General features: G+C 38.9%; 1 protein-coding gene across 4 annotated transcripts in view; it reads right to left on the bottom strand.

Moving 5' to 3' along the window:
• Positions 1-19,602, bottom strand: part of LOC149818818 (U5 small nuclear ribonucleoprotein helicase) — a 264,200-nt gene that overhangs the window by 68,410 nt on the left and 176,188 nt on the right. For all 4 annotated transcript variants that reach the window (XM_089985540.1, XM_089985539.1, XM_089985538.1 and 1 more), the window contains 2 exons: positions 16,525-16,613; positions 16,043-16,133 (listed from right to left, as the gene is read on the bottom strand). In XM_089985540.1, the coding sequence (XP_089841666.1) occupies positions 16,043-16,133; positions 16,525-16,613 (180 nt within the window). The remainder of the gene's footprint in view (positions 1-16,042; positions 16,134-16,524; positions 16,614-19,602) is intronic.

The following is a 19,602-nucleotide window of genomic DNA, read 5'->3' on the forward strand; positions in this document are numbered from 1 at the left end:
AAGCACGACGCAATTTGGGTGATTGTCGATCGACTCACCAACTCGGCGCACTTTTTTTGCCTTATCGTCTAGGCCAGTCGGTGGACAACCTAGCGGATTTGTATATCCGCGAGATCGTGCGATTGCACGATGTGCCAGCCTCTATCATATCCGATCGTGATCCAAGGTTCACCTCGAGATTTGGGGGACAATTTTTGCTTTAAATTGCTTAGCATGCTGAATTAAATGCTCTTAATTCAGTTTCCTGTAATCTCTCTTGTGCACCTACTAGTTTTTCGCGAAACTAACCCATTTTATGAGTACAGGTAATGATTAGGTACACCTCGGGCGATTGCGCGATGGCAAGATGACTTCAAGATTTTCTCTTCCTGATCTTAGCTCGCATCCTTGACGTTTTTGGGTTTTGTAACGGATATTCCTTGGGATATTCGAATTTTGTACTATTTGAGAACTTCTTTTAATGAAAGTGGCTTTTCCAAGTGTTTTGCAAGTAGCATGGACTGTGAGTTTTGGTTCTTTTAGATAACGTGCCCAAAGTTGTCAGCCTGCCTTTCTGAATTTAACAAAAGAATAGTCTTGCGCTGATTTCATCAGCAAACTCTGAAAGGAAAAAGATTTTTTATAGTCTCTTGATTGTTTTCTGAAAGGTTCGCAAGTTTGAAATTTTGGGGCGTTACAGTGTGCGTGGAGTATTGATGCAGTCCTCTTCTCCTATTTCTTTTCTTCCTTCTTTCTCAATCTCTGGTGACCATACCTGGACGGCATGAAGAGGCAATGGCGGCTCATGAAGTTGAAGTCTTAAGAAATTGTTGAAGCACCATTATTAGTTGACTAATTGAATCTTTAAGATCTCCATCCTTCTTTCTTCATTGAGGTTGACCCTTCAACTGAAGCAACCTTGTTCTTCAACTTAGGACAAATGGTTTTGATGTAACTCGGTTCATTACAATAATGACAAATGATCTTTCTTGGTCCACCATTAAATTGCTTTACAAAATGAGGTGGTTTAAAAGGTTTGACAATGTTTCCGGGTATAGATATGACCAAAACTTTATCACTAGCTTTAGTAGTTTGCAAATTTAACCGAGTTTCTTCTTGATAAATCTTGGCCAATGCATCTTCAAGACCCATAGATGAGGATATACGAAGCAAAGAAGACCGTACTTGCACAAATTCCGGTCTCAACCCATGTAAAGTTGGAAAAGATACTACTTTTTCATTTGTTCTCGCATAAGTTCAACATCTTCAATAGCAATCCACTTAGGTTCTAGAAGGGCAAGCTCATCCCAAAGAGGAGATAAAGCACTATGATAGTCACACACACACAGGTGACATTGTTTTGTTGTCATAATCTTTTTTTGCAAGAAATATTGTCTTGCAAGATCTTTTTGGGTATACATTCTTTTCAAGAATGACCATGCTTCATCGGCATTCCTAAATTTGGCTATGTTTGCACAAATTTTTGTATCAACATTTTTCTTAAACCATGCAAGTATTTTTGCATGGTTGTTTTCCCAATCTTCAAGTTTGACATGGTATTCATTAATAGCTTTTGTACGGTTCCCTCCTTAGAGTCTTTTCAGCACTACCCACAACCTTAGTAAGCTTGAGTTTGGGTTTGGCAATGGTTGTCATGACATATCCCCATAATTTTTTGCCTTTAAGATGATTTTTCATTGCCGCAGCCCACACCATATAATTACTTCCATTGAGCTTGAAAGAAATCTCAATTTTGCCTTTGTGCTCCCTGGAAAAGCCAAATAAGCTATGTCACATGGGTGTGGGTGTGGGTGCGACACTGGTGCGGCGCAATTTTAAAATTTTGGACACGGGGACTCGGCTATATATATATTTAATATATATATATATATAATAATAATAATAATAATATATCCTGTGTGCATATATGTGGATATTGAACTCTAAAGTTTGGCATCAGCATGAGTGTTTTTATAAACTTTGCAAATTAAACTTTTGCCCTTGCAGAAAAGGGGGTCCGGGGGCTCCCCCCGGCATGGGTCCCGCTGACCCCCGGAATATTTTTTTTCTGGGGCTTATGCTATGTCACATGGGTGCGGGGATTTGGCACTTCCAAAAAACTCGGGTGCGGGGGGTGCGGCAGGGGCAAAAATGTAAATATATATATATATATATATATATATATATATATATATATATATATATATATATCATGTATAGTGTATATGTATGAATGTATGGTAGCTGTTAAGGTCCATGACATTTATGCATGTTAGCACGTTCACCACAATTTTATGCCCCTAACAAATTTAAAAATTGATATGGTGATTAGGTGTATTAATTGTCACAATTATGGACATTTTAGTAATTTTTATTAGGAAAACATATTAATAATTGTGTATTTTGAATGCACAGCTAATAAGTGTGTAACTTATTTTTACACAAAATTGCAAAAATAGCTACTGGTGTCCATTAATGCATGGAACCGCCAAGTCATTTTTAAACTTCAAGGGTGTATTTTATGGTCATGTGTTAACACCTGCAGATGGCTATGGAAGTCAACACACTTATTAACTTCCAAGACTAATCCCTCTTCATGAGAAGCCTTTTGTTTTATGTTTGCAGAGGCATTGATTTTTTTTAGATGTATATCTGAATGTGTGCCCAACTTGCTTTTTACCATTTTTTTATCTTATATGGTTGTCCCCAAAGATGAAAGTGATGAGTTGTGAAGCCTGATTCATTGTTTTTGCCCTTGCAGGAAGGGGGGTCCGGGGGTTCCCCCGGCGCGGGTCCATTTCATAGGGCAAAAAAAAAATAAAAAAAAATCCAAAAAAAGACAAAAATGACCCTGGGTGCGGTCAACGCACCCAGGGTCGGGTTGACCGCACCCGGTGCCGCACCCGCGCCCGCGTCGAGTCGCGTCGACGCGGGTGCGGCACCCTGCTAGCCGAATCCCTGTGACATAGGGCTTATGTTTGAGACTCATGCTATATATATATTTTTTAAAAATATATAAAAAAGATCATTTTTTTTTTGTTTTTTACCCTAAAAATAAACAATTTTTGGATTCAGTCAACGTTGACCGAGTCCAAAAAAGGATAGACTCGGCTTCGACTCGTTGACCGACTCCGACTCGGCGTTGACCGAGTCTGGGCCGTGTCCGCACCCGTGTCGACTCGGGTGCGGCGCCTCCCTAGCCGAGTCCGTGTGACATAGTAAATAAGAAAAATACTTATATATAAAAGAGGGAGGAGACAAGAAGCACTTCACCGAAAGGATGCTCCTAAAAAACACACTCCCGCAAGAAGGAGAACACCAAGCACTCTTCACATAATGAGCCCTAAGGTAATAAAAGAGTGGCACACTTCCCGGGGCACCAAACACGCTTCTACAAGCTTCAAGAGGCACCAAGAAAATTCAGCTTGAACACCAAGCTCTGATACCAAGTAATGAATTATGAATGCTCTCCAAAAAGGTGATAAAATCACCAAAAACACAATCTCTAAACAAGGAATTAGTGCACTAAGGCACACCACACACAAAAGATCTTAAAAAGAGGCAAGAGTAACATAAAAAATATATAACTTTATTAAAGAATAGCTTCTAAGAAGCTTAAGAATACAAAGGGGTTTAAGCCCTTATTTATAAACAAGAGGAGACAAATGGGAGCCTTCAAATAGATGTTGGGAGGCTCCCAACAGCTATAAGGTTGCATGCACAATAATGCCCCTAGTCTATTCTTAAATGACAAAAGTACCCTTGTACAAATGACCAGAATGCCCTTGGTCTATTTTTTAAATGACATAACTACCCTTATACAAAATGACCAAAATACCCTTGGTCTATTTTCTAAATGACAGACCTACCCTCATACAAAATGACCAAAATGCCCATGTTGGACAACCTAAATTATATTATTAAATATAAATTAACACTTGGTACCTCTCAAAGAGCATCATCAAGAGAGGTGGTAGTGGTCCTATGTAAGATGGTGGATCTAACTTGCTCAAATTCGAGTCTTAACCCGAATAGGAAAGTAAACAAGTGTTCCTTTGCAAGTTGCTTTTGCCTCATTTCAATAGCCCGATCATCCCACTTAGGCTCAAGCAATGCTAATTCATCACAAAGAGATGAGAGGGTACCATAGCAATCTATCACACTTATCACCTTGTTTAATGATATAAATTTTCTCTTCAAGAAAATATTTTTGTGTCAAATCTTTTTGCACCAACATTTTCTTAAGAAAAATCCAAGCCTCACATGCCTTTTGAATTTAACAATGCTTGTCAATATTTTGAGTTTCAAGATATTAAGAAACCAAGAGAGAATTTGGGCATTTTCGACTTCCAAAATTTTTACCTTGATGAGATGATCTTTGAGTGCTTTCTCTCTTTCTTCTTCACCATCTATTTTGGTGAGAATGAATTACATGTACCACTCACTTGTCCCCATAACTTCTTTCTCTTAATATGGTTCTCCATGGCAGCGGCCCATATCAAATAATTGGTGTCGTCTAGCTTGAATGCGACTATCATCATAGATTCTTTTTCACCCATCTTGATGTGAGAGAAGCAAGGCTTGTGAAAAATCCTTTCTATGTAATGACGATCTTTGGAGAAGCTTTACACAATCCCAAGAGTAGTAAGCTTTGATACCATGTAATGAAACAAGCGGAAATACAACAGAGAACCCAATAAGGGTCAACGAGAATACAAAAGAATTGCACACACACTAATCCACAAAGAGATAATACAATCACAAAGTGATAATGAACTCAGTAGCACAACACATGCACACAATAGCCACTAAGGGCCAATACAAAGGATAAAAAATATAAAAATTGATTATGAAATGTTTAAGAAAGCATTGAACAAGACAAAGGGGAGAAACCCTATTTACAATGGAGAGTTCCTGGGGAGGGGGGCAGCCCAACTAGACATTAGGCTAGCCGTCAACGGTCATATTAATCACCGTTCCATATTATGTACACAATAAAAAAAGAAAAAAAATAAAAAAAAAATCAGCCTCTACTAAGTTGACACCTATAACATATGAGAAATGACTGAAATACCCTTGATGGGTAACAACAACAACAACAACTACGCCTTCATCCCAAAACAATTGGGGTCAGCGATATGAACCAAAAAAAGAAATTCATTTTGGGTCTTCCACATGAATCCTTTTCCTCCAATCATTTCTATCCAATGCCATGTCCTCGGTGAGGTTCAAAGCATTCATATCCTTTCCTATCATCTCCATCCAAGTCTTCCTAGGCCTACCCCGACCTCTTTTAACTAATATATTTTCCCATTTCTCCAACCTTCTAACTGGAGCATCATTAGGCCTTCGCCGAATATGTCCAAACCACCGTAAACGATTCTCTCGCATCTTATTTTCAATGGGTGCAACACCTACCTTCTTACGTATCTCCTCGTTCCGAATCTTATCTTGTATTGTATTTCCACACATCCATCTAAGCATACTACACTCATTTTTTGAATATGATGTCTCTTGGCAGCCCAACATTCCGTACCATATAGTAAAGCGTGCCTAATAGTCGTCCTATAAAACTTTCCCTTCAACCGCAATGGCATTCTACGATCGCACAACACTCCAGTTGCACTTTTCCATTTCATCCACCCAACCTTTATCCTATGATTTACATCTCCATCAATTTCTCCATACTTTTGAATGATGGATCCCAAATATTTGAAATAATCATTCACCGGTATTTCTTGCTCACCAAGCTTCACTACACTCCCATCACTACTTCGTTGCTTACTAAACCGACATTCCATATATTCAGTCTTACTCTTACTCAACTTAAAACCTCTAGCTTCCAATGTCTGTCTCCATAATTCTAACTTAGCATTAACCCCAGCTCTAGACTCATCAATCAAAACAATATCATCAGCAAACAACATACACCACGGTACATTTTCTTGAATTGATCTCGTAAGCTCATCCATCACTATCGCAAATAGAAAAGGGCTTAAAGCAGATCCTTGATGTAACCCAACCGTTATCGGAAAATTGGTTGTCACCCCTCCACAAGTGCGGACATTGGTTACTACTCCTTCATACATATCTTTAATTACACTAATGTACTTGAGAGAAACACCTTTCTTCATCATTGTCCACCAGAGAACGTCCCTAGGTACTCTATCGTATGCCTTCTCTAAATCAATAAAAACCATATGCAAATCGTTGTTCCTCTCTCTATATCTTTCAATAAAATAGAACAAATATATATATATATATATATATATATATATATATATATATATATATATATATATATATATGTGTGTGTGTGTGTGTGTGTGTTTACAAATACATATAATTTAACACATGGTTGGTTCTTGAGCCAGTTAGATGTCTAAAATGTCTTATTACATGGAGACCTCAAATGTAAAACCCGTGTTTTTGTAAAGAAAAAGATCTTTTTTTAAACGCTCGTACCCGGGTCGGACTCGACCCGGATCCATAGCCTGGTAGGGTTTAAAAAAAAAAAAAAAAAAAACGCTATCTGCGTGCGAGAGGCCTTTCATTTTCCTCCCCCGTAACCGTCCGACTCTCTCTCTTTTAAAAATCGTAAGGGGGGAGGAGAGGCATCGTGCAACCTCCTCTCTTTCCCCTCTCTCTCGTTTCCTTCCTCCCTGCGTGCGGCAGCCACCGACGCCGGCCGACCAGGTATACTTTTCTCCCTCTCTTCTCTCCCCCTATTGCTCTCGAGGTTGCCGGGAGGCCGGCAGGGAGCCAGCGGCCCCCCTGCTGCGCTTCACTCCCCTTTTGCCTTTTTGTGGTTGCCGGGAGACCGGCAGGAGGCTGGCGCCCCCCTGTCGTGTCATGCTCTTCTCCCTCTCTGTATTTTTCGGGAGTCCGGCAGGAGGCTGGTGGCCCCCTGCTGTGTTCCTTGTTCCTCTCCCTGTGTACGTCAGGAGGCCGACAGGACGCCGGAGGCCCCTGTCGTGCCTCCCACCCCCTTTTTTCCCCTCTGTTCCGACCAACAGACAGGGCCCCCCTGCCTGATCCCCCCCGCCCCCCCTTGTCGGGAAACCAACAGGGGCTCCTCTTATTCGGTAGGAGCAGCTAGGGCATGTCTCCTTGTGTTGGGACGTTGCTGCCTCAAAACCCAATGCTATAGTGGTATATCCAGCAGGGATATGCCGGATCCCTCTTTTCGGGGAATACCAACTGGGCTCCGCTAGTCTGGCAGGAGCAGTTACTGCATGTCACCCTAGGGATGGCAGTGGACCGGGGGAAAGCAGGGCCCCGCCTCGCCCCGTTTGGACCGGGGATGGAGGGCATGAAACAGGGATGGAGGCGGGGATGAAGGTTAAAATTCATCCCCGTGCGGGGATGTAGGCGGGGATGGACTGGTATGTTCCCCCGTCCCGCCCCGCCCCCGCCCGGCCCCATCCCCTTTATATTTTCTCTTATTGTTTACTAACCCTAACTCCCTAAGTTCCTAAATCCTAACCCTAGAGCCGGGCCATCGCCTCTTTCCCTTCCGGCTTCCCCATCTGCATTATCGTTGGAGCCGGGCCGTCGCCGACCACCGTTGGCCGACACCATCTCTCCCTCCTTCCATCTCTGTCGCTGCCTCCCCAAGCATCTCTCTCTCTCACGCGTGCGACAGAGGAGAGTTTTTCACAGCACCTCACCGTCTTCAATGCCTTGATCTTGGTTTGCTGTCATATTGCAGTCCCTCTTTCTTGCTGGAGGACTTGGATTTTTTGTCATATTGTTGTTATTCCATCTCTGGTATTCTCTCCCTCTCTCTCTGATGGTTTAATGGGTTCTCAAATTGGAGTACCATTTGGGCTGTCTGATGCTAACAATAGTCATATTTGAAACCCAAATTTGGTCCTTTATGGTTGCCATTGAAGATGATTGATCTGTTTTCATTATTGATTTTCTGTTATGAATATAAATTTTATCGGCTTGGTTTTTTTTCCATAAACTTGAATTGTAAGTGGATAATGCTTTGTGTTTGTCATCATTTTTGCGTATATATCAACAGTGTCTCTATTTTTCTATCAAATTTAGAGGAATGTGACTGGTTGGTTGCCCATTATGAGGATTTTCTATGATTCTACTATTAGTAATCGCATGAAGTGGGTATTCTTGTGAATGGTGATGACTATATGATTTTCTTATAGGGGGCGGGGGCGGGGCGGGAGAGGGGACGGGGCGGGGCGGCGGCAGGGCGGGGGCGGGGGCGGGGGCGGGGGCGGGGATTAGAATGTTGAGACGGGGCACGGGTGGAGGTCCAAAGTCTCCCCCGTCACGGGGGTGGATCGGGGATGAAGGTTACATTTTAGAGACGGGGCGGGGGGAGACCTTGTCCCCCGCCCCGCCCCGGTCCACTGCCATCCCTACGTCACCCTATGTTGAGACGTTGCAAGTTCGGACCCCAAATTGGAAAAATTAGGGATAAAGGAGGGTTCTTTTCGATTTCTGCTAAAGGGGATGTGAAATCGGTGTGTTCCGAAATTTCGAACAGAAGGATGTTCAGTAGCATGGGAAACGAGGTATATTTGGGGATTTCCCCAAATTAAACTCCCTAAATGTCTTAGATGTTTTTGATAAGGGTATATGCCCGGATACGTGGGGATCGTACTTCCCAAACAAACCACAATATATATATTATATTATGCACTTCTAAGATTTTTATTTTTTTACTTACCGTGTTGCATAACCCAGCATGTTGAATGGCTGTTTACCAATTTTCCCATGTTCGACCGACACCTCCGACGACGCCGATTGAGCCATTCCTCGCCATCGGCATCCCTGAGCTTTTTCTTTCAAGCGTCGGTTCTAAGGTACGGGTACTTCTCTTTGAACCGGGTGAGAAATCGGGTGTAGATGGATTCCATGCATGCTTTTGATGGAAATCCATGGGGAAATAGTAGATCTATGATTCCACTATTATATACTATGTATTTTTCTATTGTTTAAAAAAAAAAACAAAAAAAAACACATATAACAAATGTGTATACATGTGCATATGGGCTGGGCTGGCTGTCAGGCTATGTCACATGGGTGCGAGTGCAAGTGCGGGTGCGAGGATTCAGCACTTCCAAAAAACCCGGGTGCGGGGGTGCGGCAGGGGCAAAAATGTAAATATATGTATATATATATATATATATATATATATATATATATATATATATATATATATATATATATATATATATATATATGTATATAGAAGGGGGTCGGAGGTGAAGACTTGTTACCCACGTTCTGCTTGTTGTGTACTTTAGCTCAACGGGACAAAATTGATGAACCGAAAGGATTGGCAATCTGATCGACCCAGCCTGCTGCGTTCTGCTGACTGTCATGATTCAATCATGTCTGAAACTCCCTGGTCTTCACAAAAAAAAAATATAAGCGAAAGGTTTGACGTGGTTTGTTGGAGAGAGAGTCTTCACGAGGCCTACGACGCCACTGCCTAGGGTTCTTCAAATTTCATTTTATATACAGTTGCACACAGATGACAGCTAAAAGAAATTTATTGGATTTGACATGTGGAAAAGACAGGTCTACACAAGGCTACGGCTAGAGCACCTCGTCAAGAGAAAAGTGAATACTAATAGCCACCAAGGCTCTACTCTACCACCATCATTATCATTTATTATGGAGAGAGAAAATCCTTGACGAAAAAGGATTTGGTTGGTTGAAGCATAAGGACTTCAAAAGGCTCTTGAATTTTGGTTTTAATTTTTAAGGAAGATGGATCATTATTTCCAAGTTAACAGTATGTTTTCCAACACTGTGAATTAATTGTTTGGAGGCAGGAATAGCATGGGATGCCAACAAAGCTCGTCAGATGTTGTGGACCCAAGTGCCCCTTTATAAAACAAGAGCAGCAGCAGCAAGCAGCTGTCCATATTTTTTTTTTTAAATTCTGCAGCCCATTTTGTAGGGCAATTTTTTTTTTTAAATCCAAACAAAAATGGACCGAAATGATCCTGGGTGCGGTCAACGCACCCAGGATCGGGTTGACCGCACCCGATGCTGCACCCGCACCCGCGTCGAGTCGACGCGGGTGCGGCACCCTGCTAGCCGAATCCCTGTGACATAGCTGTCAGACCAGCCGAGCCTGGATCGGTTGGCCTGACAGGCCGAGCCTGGGTGCTAGGTGAGCCCAGTTGAGTGGTCGGCTGGGTGTGGACTGAACAGGCCTAGTCGAGTGATCGGCTGGGTATGTGTTCTTTAAAAATATATATATTAAATATACAAATGTATACATATGAGTTAAATTTTTGTATTGCAACCATGTATCCATGTGTGTTTTGGACTGGTTGGGTTAGCTGGCCAGCAGGCTGTCCAATCCGGGGACCTGTTAAAATGTAAAACTGTACATATATGTATATATAATAATATTATATTATTATATATATATATATAAATACATTTTTCATTTCTTTCTTTTCTGTATTTTTTTTTCCTTTATTTTTATTTTTTGTCTTTATGTCATCTAGTTCAGTTTGAACTAGAATGACTGTTGCTAGTCAAGTCCTGTCCAGACTTGACTAGCAATAGAGCTGTTGGACTGACACAGTCCAACAGCTCTACTGACACATTCCAACAACTCTAAATAGAGTTGTTGGACTGTGCCCAACAGCTCTATTGAGTCCTCTTTCAGCTGTGTATATAAAGGGGTGCAGCCCCTCTTGTATTTTACTCCAATGCTTCTTAAGCAATTGGTTTTTCATATCAATAAAGAATACATTTTTATTTTTATTTTGTTTCTAGTTATACCCTTTTTAAGGGTTATGCTTTAGTGTCATTCTTGACACTTGCTCTTGTTAATCAAAGCTCGTGTTTCGAAGATCCCCATTTCATTTCAGGACCGACATACCCGTCCAGCAGCTCAATTATATGTTGAATGGTGTGTTTTGACAGGAGGAATATGAGTTTAATATATGCAGACTTTGACTATAATGAGCAATGTTATGGTTATACAATAAAACATGTAAAATGTATTGTCATGCATCTGCTAGATTATTGATGTTTCATTTCACATGAACATGCACAATTGATGGGTGTATTCACATGCACATACACTCAAGGGAGTATGTTTTGACACGGATGCATGTATGTTGATGCAAGATTTCACGTAGCGAAGATGCATATACATTTAGAAATTACATGCTTATGAAAAGTCTATTTGCATGTTCGATAAAGTGTTGCATGTATGTAGGTGCATTTGGAATATGAGACTTGTATGATAAATGACAATACTTGGTTTTGGCATGCGATGCATCGATGGTCTAAATGAACAATCACCGGCCTGGAGAGCCGTGAGTTTGGTTGTTGTTTTTTTAAATATTTAATTGCATCATTTAAATCACACTTGTTGGTACTGCACACTACTACACTGTTCTTGTTTTCCTCATGGGCTGGAGTCCCGTAAGGGTCCTCGCAGGGGTGGATGCGAGCTTTTACTTTGCTTTCGCATACAGTAATGCAAAACTTCAAGAATTAACTTTTAAAAAGATAATAATTAAGAACAGTGTAATTTACGTTGTAGGATTTTTCATCGAAAGAATGGAGATCTTAGAGGTCCGGTCTTGGGGAGACTGTGAGGATACAAAAACTTTGTGGGCTTTATTTTATCCCCTGAACCCGATATTGAGGTTCCTTCTCCTAGCCACGGTTTTAGGGAGAGTCCGTCAGTTGACCTGGGGGTGGTGTGTTTGACACAACTGTTGTTTTGGTACCAAGGAAGTGACACTTGTGCGCGTGGGGTGTCCCTTGTTTCCCCGACATTAGATGTGGAGGTCTAATGTTCCGAAGGTGATTCAGTCGAGGGCTAAGTTTGGAATCCAGTAATAAAATACAACTTGTGTGTTAAGCTACCCTGAGAACCTAACTTGACCTCGGGGATCTTACCCGTTTGGTGTATCTGCGGGCAACGGTAATTAAAAAGAGAAACTTAAAATTGTATGCATGTAATAGAGGCATGCATATGAAAAAGGAAAACTTAAATGAAAGATAATAAAAAGGTCCATGCATTGCACATAAATCATGCATTTTCCCTGTTATGCATTAGAACATGCATATTTTAATTGTTCCCTTAGTCATTACATGATGATGAGTGTATGTTATTTACTCCCTAGTGCATGTTGAAAGTCGTGTTTACTTAGTTCGTGCTACTTGCTACTGCTTTAATGTAACCTGTTGTATGGATGATTACTTAAATGTTGTAAATTGTAATATTTACATTTTCCTCAATTATTGCATGAAATCTTGTCTATACTCTTTTATCTTACATGTTTCACTAAGAAGTAGTTGTGCTAAGGATTTTGGTTCTGACACCCTACTTTATTAGTTTTTTGCAGACACAGGTGATCAGTGAAGTCGGCTAGCTCCTGAGAGGGCACGAGAGTCACGCTTGATTTTGTTGTTTCGTTCTTTTAATTTTGTTGTTTCTTTCAGTTCTTCTGTTTCAGTTAGTTGCTACTTTATTTTCTGTTAAGTAGAACATTGTCTCTGGAGTTGGATTTTGATTCATAAATAAATATGTTTGCTTTGGTTCTTGTAGATGATAAATGTAAGTCTCTTTGTTGTGTTTGGCTATCCAATTGGAATTGAAACTGTGAGGACCCTAGGTCTATGAAAAGTTTTCCGCAATGGTTAAAAAAAAATATGCATTTTTCAAGGGATTTGAGTTGGGGTCGTTACATCAAAGAAGTGTACATGGAACAAACAAAATGGAATAGTGAAAAGGATCCCACCAATTATGTGTGTAAGCTAAACAAAGCCATATATGGGCCGAAACAAGTATCCAGATAGTGGTTTGAAAGCTTTTCACGAAATTAAAAAACATGGCTTCTGCATATCCCATCTTGATCACTCTTTTCATCTATAAAGGTCAAAAATGGATAACTATGTTGCTAATTTATGTTGATGATATCATAGTTGCAGGGTATTCTGAAGAGCATATTAATGAGATCAAGGAGATCTCAAACACTTCGTTGGTGGAAGTTGATAGGAGAAAAGATGCATTAATACTAACTCAACACAAGTATACCATTGATCTACTTAACAAAGTTAGAATGAAGGATTGTAACTTATTAACTCCAAGTGTATTGCAGCAAAAACTTGGATGTGATGAAAGAGAGATTTTTGATGATCCTACAAGGTATATGAGCATTGTGGGTATGCTCCAATATCTCACATTTACTCGTCCAGACGTTGTATATGCAGTGAATCAAGTTTCACAATTCATGTATTGCCTACACACTAGTCATGTTGAAGCAATTAAGAGGATACTTGGATATGTAAAGGGTACTCTTGGAGATGGACTTTGTTATCAAAAGAGGGATAGTGGTGAAAACATGATATCAGTGATGGCCCTTTTAAATGTGAACCGGGCAGGGGACCTAGATAAAAGAAGATCAATCTTTGGGTATTGTGCATTTCTTGGAAAAATCTAGTTTTATGGAGCAGAAAGAAACAAAAGGCGGTGGCTCGTTCTAGTATTGAGGTTGAATATCGATCAATGGCGGCAGAGAGGTAACTTCGATTAGGTATTTATTGTCTTATCTAAATCAACAGCCGCCAAGTTCCATATTGTTTTGAGATAATCAAAGCGCGATTAAGATCTTACTTAATTTAATTTAGCATGGAAGGACCAAACATATTGAAACAGATCAACAGTTTATAAGAAACAAGATAGATAGTGGGGAGATTACAACTCAATTTGTTGGGACCAATGTTATGAAAAACACGCTTCAAGGTGCAAAAAGCGTGCCTCGCCTCAAGGCGAGGGGCTTTTTGCCTTGAAGCATAAGGCTAAGGCACAAATGTGTATCAGGTGTGTGCCTCATACACCTTGAGGCGCAGGCCTCGCAGCGAGGCGTGCAACAAGGTGAGGTGCACGCCTCAATTAAAAAAAATAAAAAGTAAAGTCGGAGGGAGGCCCGATGTTAGGGCACCATCCCCCTTTCATCTTTCCTCCCTTTTGCTCCCCAACCCCTACCCCCTTCACCACTGGCGGCAGCTACCACCAAAGGCAGCCACCAACGGCTATGTACTTTCTCTCCCTCTTCTTCTGCTCATTCTTCTTTTTCTTGTTCTCTTCTCTTATGTTTTCTTCCCTTCCTCTTCTTCCCTCTTCTTCTTCTTCCCTCCCTTTTTCTTCTCGTCTCTACTTCTGCTTCTTTCCTCCTTTCTTCTTCTTTTCCTTCCCCCTTTTCTTTTTCCCTTCCTTTGTTGCCGCTTCTTTCCTCCTCCCTTTTTTCTTATTCTTCTTCCATCTTCCTCCCTCCTTTTCTTCTTCTTTTTCTTCCCTTCCTCTGCTTCCACTTCATGTTTTGCTTCTTTCCTCCTTCCTTTTTCTTCCCTCCTCATTTTCTTCTTCTTCTTCCCTTCCTTTGCTGCCGCTTCTTCTTTCCTCCTTTTTCCTTCTTCTTCTTCCTTTGTTCTTCTTTTTCTTCCTCTGTGCAATTAATTGATTGTGCATGTGATTCTGTATGTACGTGTAATTGACCGTGTATGTGTTGATTTTTGTAAAGATTGTGTCCTAATCCTATTCGTGAATGTTCTATTGACTTTCACTTTTCACCTTTTCAAAATTTAAATCTGGATCTGATAGTGCCTTGAAATTATGCATGTTTGTGATATTAGAACACATAAACTGAATTATATTGTCATTAGGGCCATCAATAAACTGGAATTGGTTTAGTGGTGTAAAGATTTTCATAAACTGGATTCATAGACATGTATTAAGTTAAGATTTTCATTCTTGTAACTTGGTGAGTATGGATTTTTTCTGTATGCTATTCTTTAAACAAGTATTAAGTTAGTGAACATGTATTAAGTTGAGATTTTTCTCTGTATGCTATTATGACTGATTTTCTTCTGAGGAAAACAATTTTTATCCAGCTTGTGATTCTTATATTATATCTTTGAAGCCTTTTTCTGGCTCGGCTTCTAGAAATTGCAGTCCAACTTATGATGCTTATGTTAAGTCTTTGAATCTTAATGTCTGTAAGAAGACAAGTCAGTTTGGAAATAATCTGGAAACTTATTGGTTGTTGCTTCATCAATAAAGCATATCTTCTATTTATTTGTACTTTTAGATATTTTTTAAAGATTTTTTAAGTTTTAAAAAAAAATAATGAGACTTACGCTTTCACTTCGGTTTTTGGTGGAGCGCCTCGCTACACCTCAACGCTTTTCGCAACATTGGTTGGGACTCAAGATCAAGTGGCTGATCTTATCACAAAGGGGCTAAGTAGAGATTTTGGTACTTGAAGAGCAAGTTGTCCATGGTTCTCACCATGCACAACTTGAGGGAGGCTATTCAGCCATGACACATTGGGTCGATCCAGATTGACATCGTTAACAACCCTAATGTAATGCCCCTTTATGTACTCTTTTGTTTCCTGTTTTGCCCCTCTTATGTAAGAGATTTTGTATATTAGCTTTAGGGGCATTATTGTACATGTAACATTGATATGTTAAAAGGAACCCACAACCCACATAGGTGTGCATGGAGTATTGATGCAGTCCTCTTCTCTTATTTCTTTTCTTCCTTCTCTCTCAATCTCTGGTAATGCATCCCTGATTTACAATTTTTTGTCTGACTAACTAACTGTTGGAATTTGCGTTAACGGCTAGTTTGACTAGTCAAACTAACTGTTTGGATTTGCTCTAATGGTTAGTTTTGGCTAGTCAAACAAGCAGTTAGATGACCTCCTTTATATACTGTGCCTTTTCTTCTGTTGTACAGTATGGGTGTAAATATGTATGTGCATGAGTGTTTTGTAGAGAAGATGCTTTTGTAAATATTGTAAATATCTCAAGATTAATAAATTATTATTTAATATTTTTTATTATGTAATAATTTGTTGCTTTTGTCTTTGACCAAATACATTATGCAAATGTATTTGATTTTGGTTAGTCAAGAAGTTATTACTTTTGGATCATTGTATTGTCTCAGATTCCAGTCACACAATATGGCTTCATCACAATATGGTCACCTAAATCTTGACACAGTCACACAAAAAAAGAGTAACACAGAACTCTAGGAAACTACCTGAATGTGAACTTCAAGAGGTACAGGCCTGACGCTAGGCTTGAAATTGAATAGCCCAATGTCAAGAACACCCAACCAATCAGCCAAATCCCTGAAAAAACAGCTCACTGAAATTACTAGTACTTCAATAGCACTGTAATACCTAGTATACCTAATTATGCTACTATACATATAAGTCCATCTCACGCATACAGATACGCATGCAAAAGCATAGATACACAGCACATGCATACTTACACGTGAACAGATACACACACAAGAAAAAAAGAAAAAAGGGAACTGTTGCACTGCAAAATACATTAACATAAAATGCATATCTAGAAACAATTTATTATCGTACATGAATAATCCAAAATCCATTTACGGTACAAATGGAGACAAAGGAACACAGGATTCTAGTTATAATGATAAAGTTCACTTTTGACACCCTTAAATAATTTTCAAATTGTTAACGGATCATAGCTTCTGCTGGTAGTGCATACCGTGCATTGGCTAATGCTGTAGAAAGTCCAACAAATCTTACAGCACGCTCTGTTTGTGACGATATGTATCTCATCCTTGAGACAATTACCTGAAAGGAAAAAAAAATCACAAAACTTACTCAAGTATCACACAAGAAATTAAGCAACCATTGCAACAACAACTGAAACAAAATGTCAATGTAATTGAGTATTTTGGTAAAATGTCAAGTGTAAGGGATTGACGGGTAATCTCAGTATTTGCATAATTATGTAACAACATGGATCTAGTAAAAATCAATGATATAGTTAGATATCCATGTAATGGGTATATACTATATACAGAGTTAATATAATAAGCACTTGAGGAGTTATGCATGTATACAGTGGGTACAAGTAGATTCATCCATGCATATAATACAATGTGAATTATTCTTGGATAGATTTTAAGCTATTAGGTGCGGGTGCGGACATGGGTGCAGATGCGGTGATGCGGCACTTTAAAAAAACTTGGGTGCGGGGGTGCAGGCAGGGTACATATATATATATATAAAACTGGACTTGGTTAGGGTAAACTGAATCTACTTTTGGGCAGAAATGAACATCAGTGTGGTTGACTTCACCTGACACAAAGGAAGTCGTGTCCAAGTGTTGCACCCACATTGGGAGCGGGTGCAGTGCCCTGTTAGAAAAGTCTGTGTTACATAGATTTTAATAAGTGTCATGCACTTCCTTAGTAAGTGATTAATCATGAATTAACCATAGAGGATCGTGCTTAGTGTTAGGGCCCAAAAAAAGAGAACCAAAAATCATCATAATTGCATGAGTTATTGAGAATGTAATTATTTTGATGAAATAAAAATATTAACTAGTTGATTATGATGTTTTCTCCAATAATTCCAACGGAAGGATTATGTACTTGTCCTATAGGTAAGATGAAGTACTTGCATACCAGAAAAGATAAGTGTCTAAAAGGTCAAAAAGTTACCAAGAAACTGACACAATTGAATGCATAGGACAAACTTTTCTTCAAGCTTAAGTGAATTTATAGGATCCTAAAAGAGATGTCTTTAGCTATCATCTGCGAGTGAATTTCAATGAATAAAGAGCTTCTCGAATTGAAACTATAAGGAGTGCTATACGACTACTATCTTTAACTAGAAACCTGTGCATCGGAAAGTCTAGTCATTACTCCCTACAACATAGAAGGACCTTTCAATCTCATTCATCCTTACAACCCAAGGTTTTTAAAGGAGTGAGGCGTAATGAGACATTTTTAAAAACTATGGATCAGGGGTAAGCCTCAAGATTTTCCTAAGTGTAAAGTCAAAAAAATACAAAAGTCTATAACTATTAAAATAAAGTACTTTATTAGTTATAAAGCATAAATAAATAACAATCCTTCCAAATAATTATGAAAACACTAATATACATAGCAAATATGACTAAATGAAATAAAATATATAAGTACAAGTATAAAAATAATAACCCTTTTAATTTGTGTCAAACATATATAGAAGCATGCACAACAATGAAATTTCAATTAACCAGAGATAGTAAAGACAAAAATAATGGAAATCGATCACACAAAGAAAATAGCCTATGAAAATATATAAAAACAAAATAAAAATAAAATTGGCTTGTTCAACAAATATGGAAGCACACATAACACTATAATTAAATCAAACAAATACATAAAAATGAAAAAATAATTGTTCACACAAAGATATATTTTATCAAAACATATAAGAAAAATAAAAGTAAAATTCAACCGTGTTCAATTAATTTTTTTGTTGGAAAGCATCCTCCCTTTGATGTTTTTTGCTCTTCTTTTGACAATATGAGTTAGGAACTTAGGAACCGTAGTTTTTTTTTTACAGAAAATATACAATTGTCAAAATTGAACAAATTAATCGTTTCATAATTTATATTTTGTAGTAATATTAGTGGGTGAGGTTTTTACAAATTTTGGGGGGCTTCAACGTAAATTGATCTGAAAAATAAAAGCCAAAAAAATGGTAAGAATGTTACTTGCCTTATGTAACTACATACCCATGGTATGTATAAAAAGAGGTGTGGGCCTCTACAGAGAGGCTTAGCCTCCTTGATGAGGAGGCATGGGCCTCATTTATCAGTAAGGAGGCTTAAGCCTCAAGGCTTATAGTCAAATAAGGGTGTAAAGGTGTATGCCTTTAACGCCCATATAGATGCCCTTAAAAACCATGACACAACCTTACCTCTTATCATACTTGATCAACCAGATTAGCTGCTACCTATTTTTTATCAAGAAGAGGCATAACAATGTCATGCCTAACAAACCTGTTATCTATCTATATATATATATAAGCATGCCATGACCGTATAGATGTGATCTCCGTGGTTGAAAACATATGATTTGACTCTTGGATGAAAGTTTTTCGATGTGCATGTAAGATTTTAAAATGTAGAAAATTTCACAAATTTCAGAACCGTTGTAAAATCCCATCTACACATAAAAAAAGATTGATTCAAGAGTCTATTCATATGTTTTCAACGATAGAGATCAACATCCATATGGGCAGATTTTCCAAAACATATCTAAGATAGACATTTTGAAGAGGACTATATATATATAGTATTTTTAGGCATGTTTGTATATCTTTTCTGTTTCTTATATTTTTTATTTTTTGTATTTATTATGGCTTTAAAGGGCATTTTTGTTATCTGTTGGCTATCCATTAAGCTAGGCCTAGTGGCTAGCAGTTAGACTTATCTAACAGCAGGTACAGCTAGCTGTTAGTACTTGCCTAACATCTAGCTCTCCCTCTCTTTTGTATACAAATAGGGGACTATTCCCATTGCAAATTTATGCTTCTCTATGAGCATTCTTTGATAACAAAAATCATAATTTTTACATTGTGCTCTTGTGCCCATTTGTGGCTTGTGATTGTGTTCTCTTGAACTCTTGTATTTTCTCTTGGTGTATGTATATTGCCCTTAGTGGCTTTGAGTTATTGTAATTTTTTTGCTATTTCATTACAAAACCCACCTCATATTAGGTGGGGATATCATTAAACAATGTGACTAAAGATCAACATAGTTGGCAAACTTGTGACTCAGAGA

The sequence above is a fragment of the Nuphar pumila genome, chromosome 13 (genome assembly GCF_984573655.1).
Source record: "Nuphar pumila chromosome 13, dmNupPumi1.hap1.1, whole genome shotgun sequence".
NCBI lineage: Eukaryota > Viridiplantae > Streptophyta > Magnoliopsida > Nymphaeales > Nymphaeaceae > Nuphar > Nuphar pumila.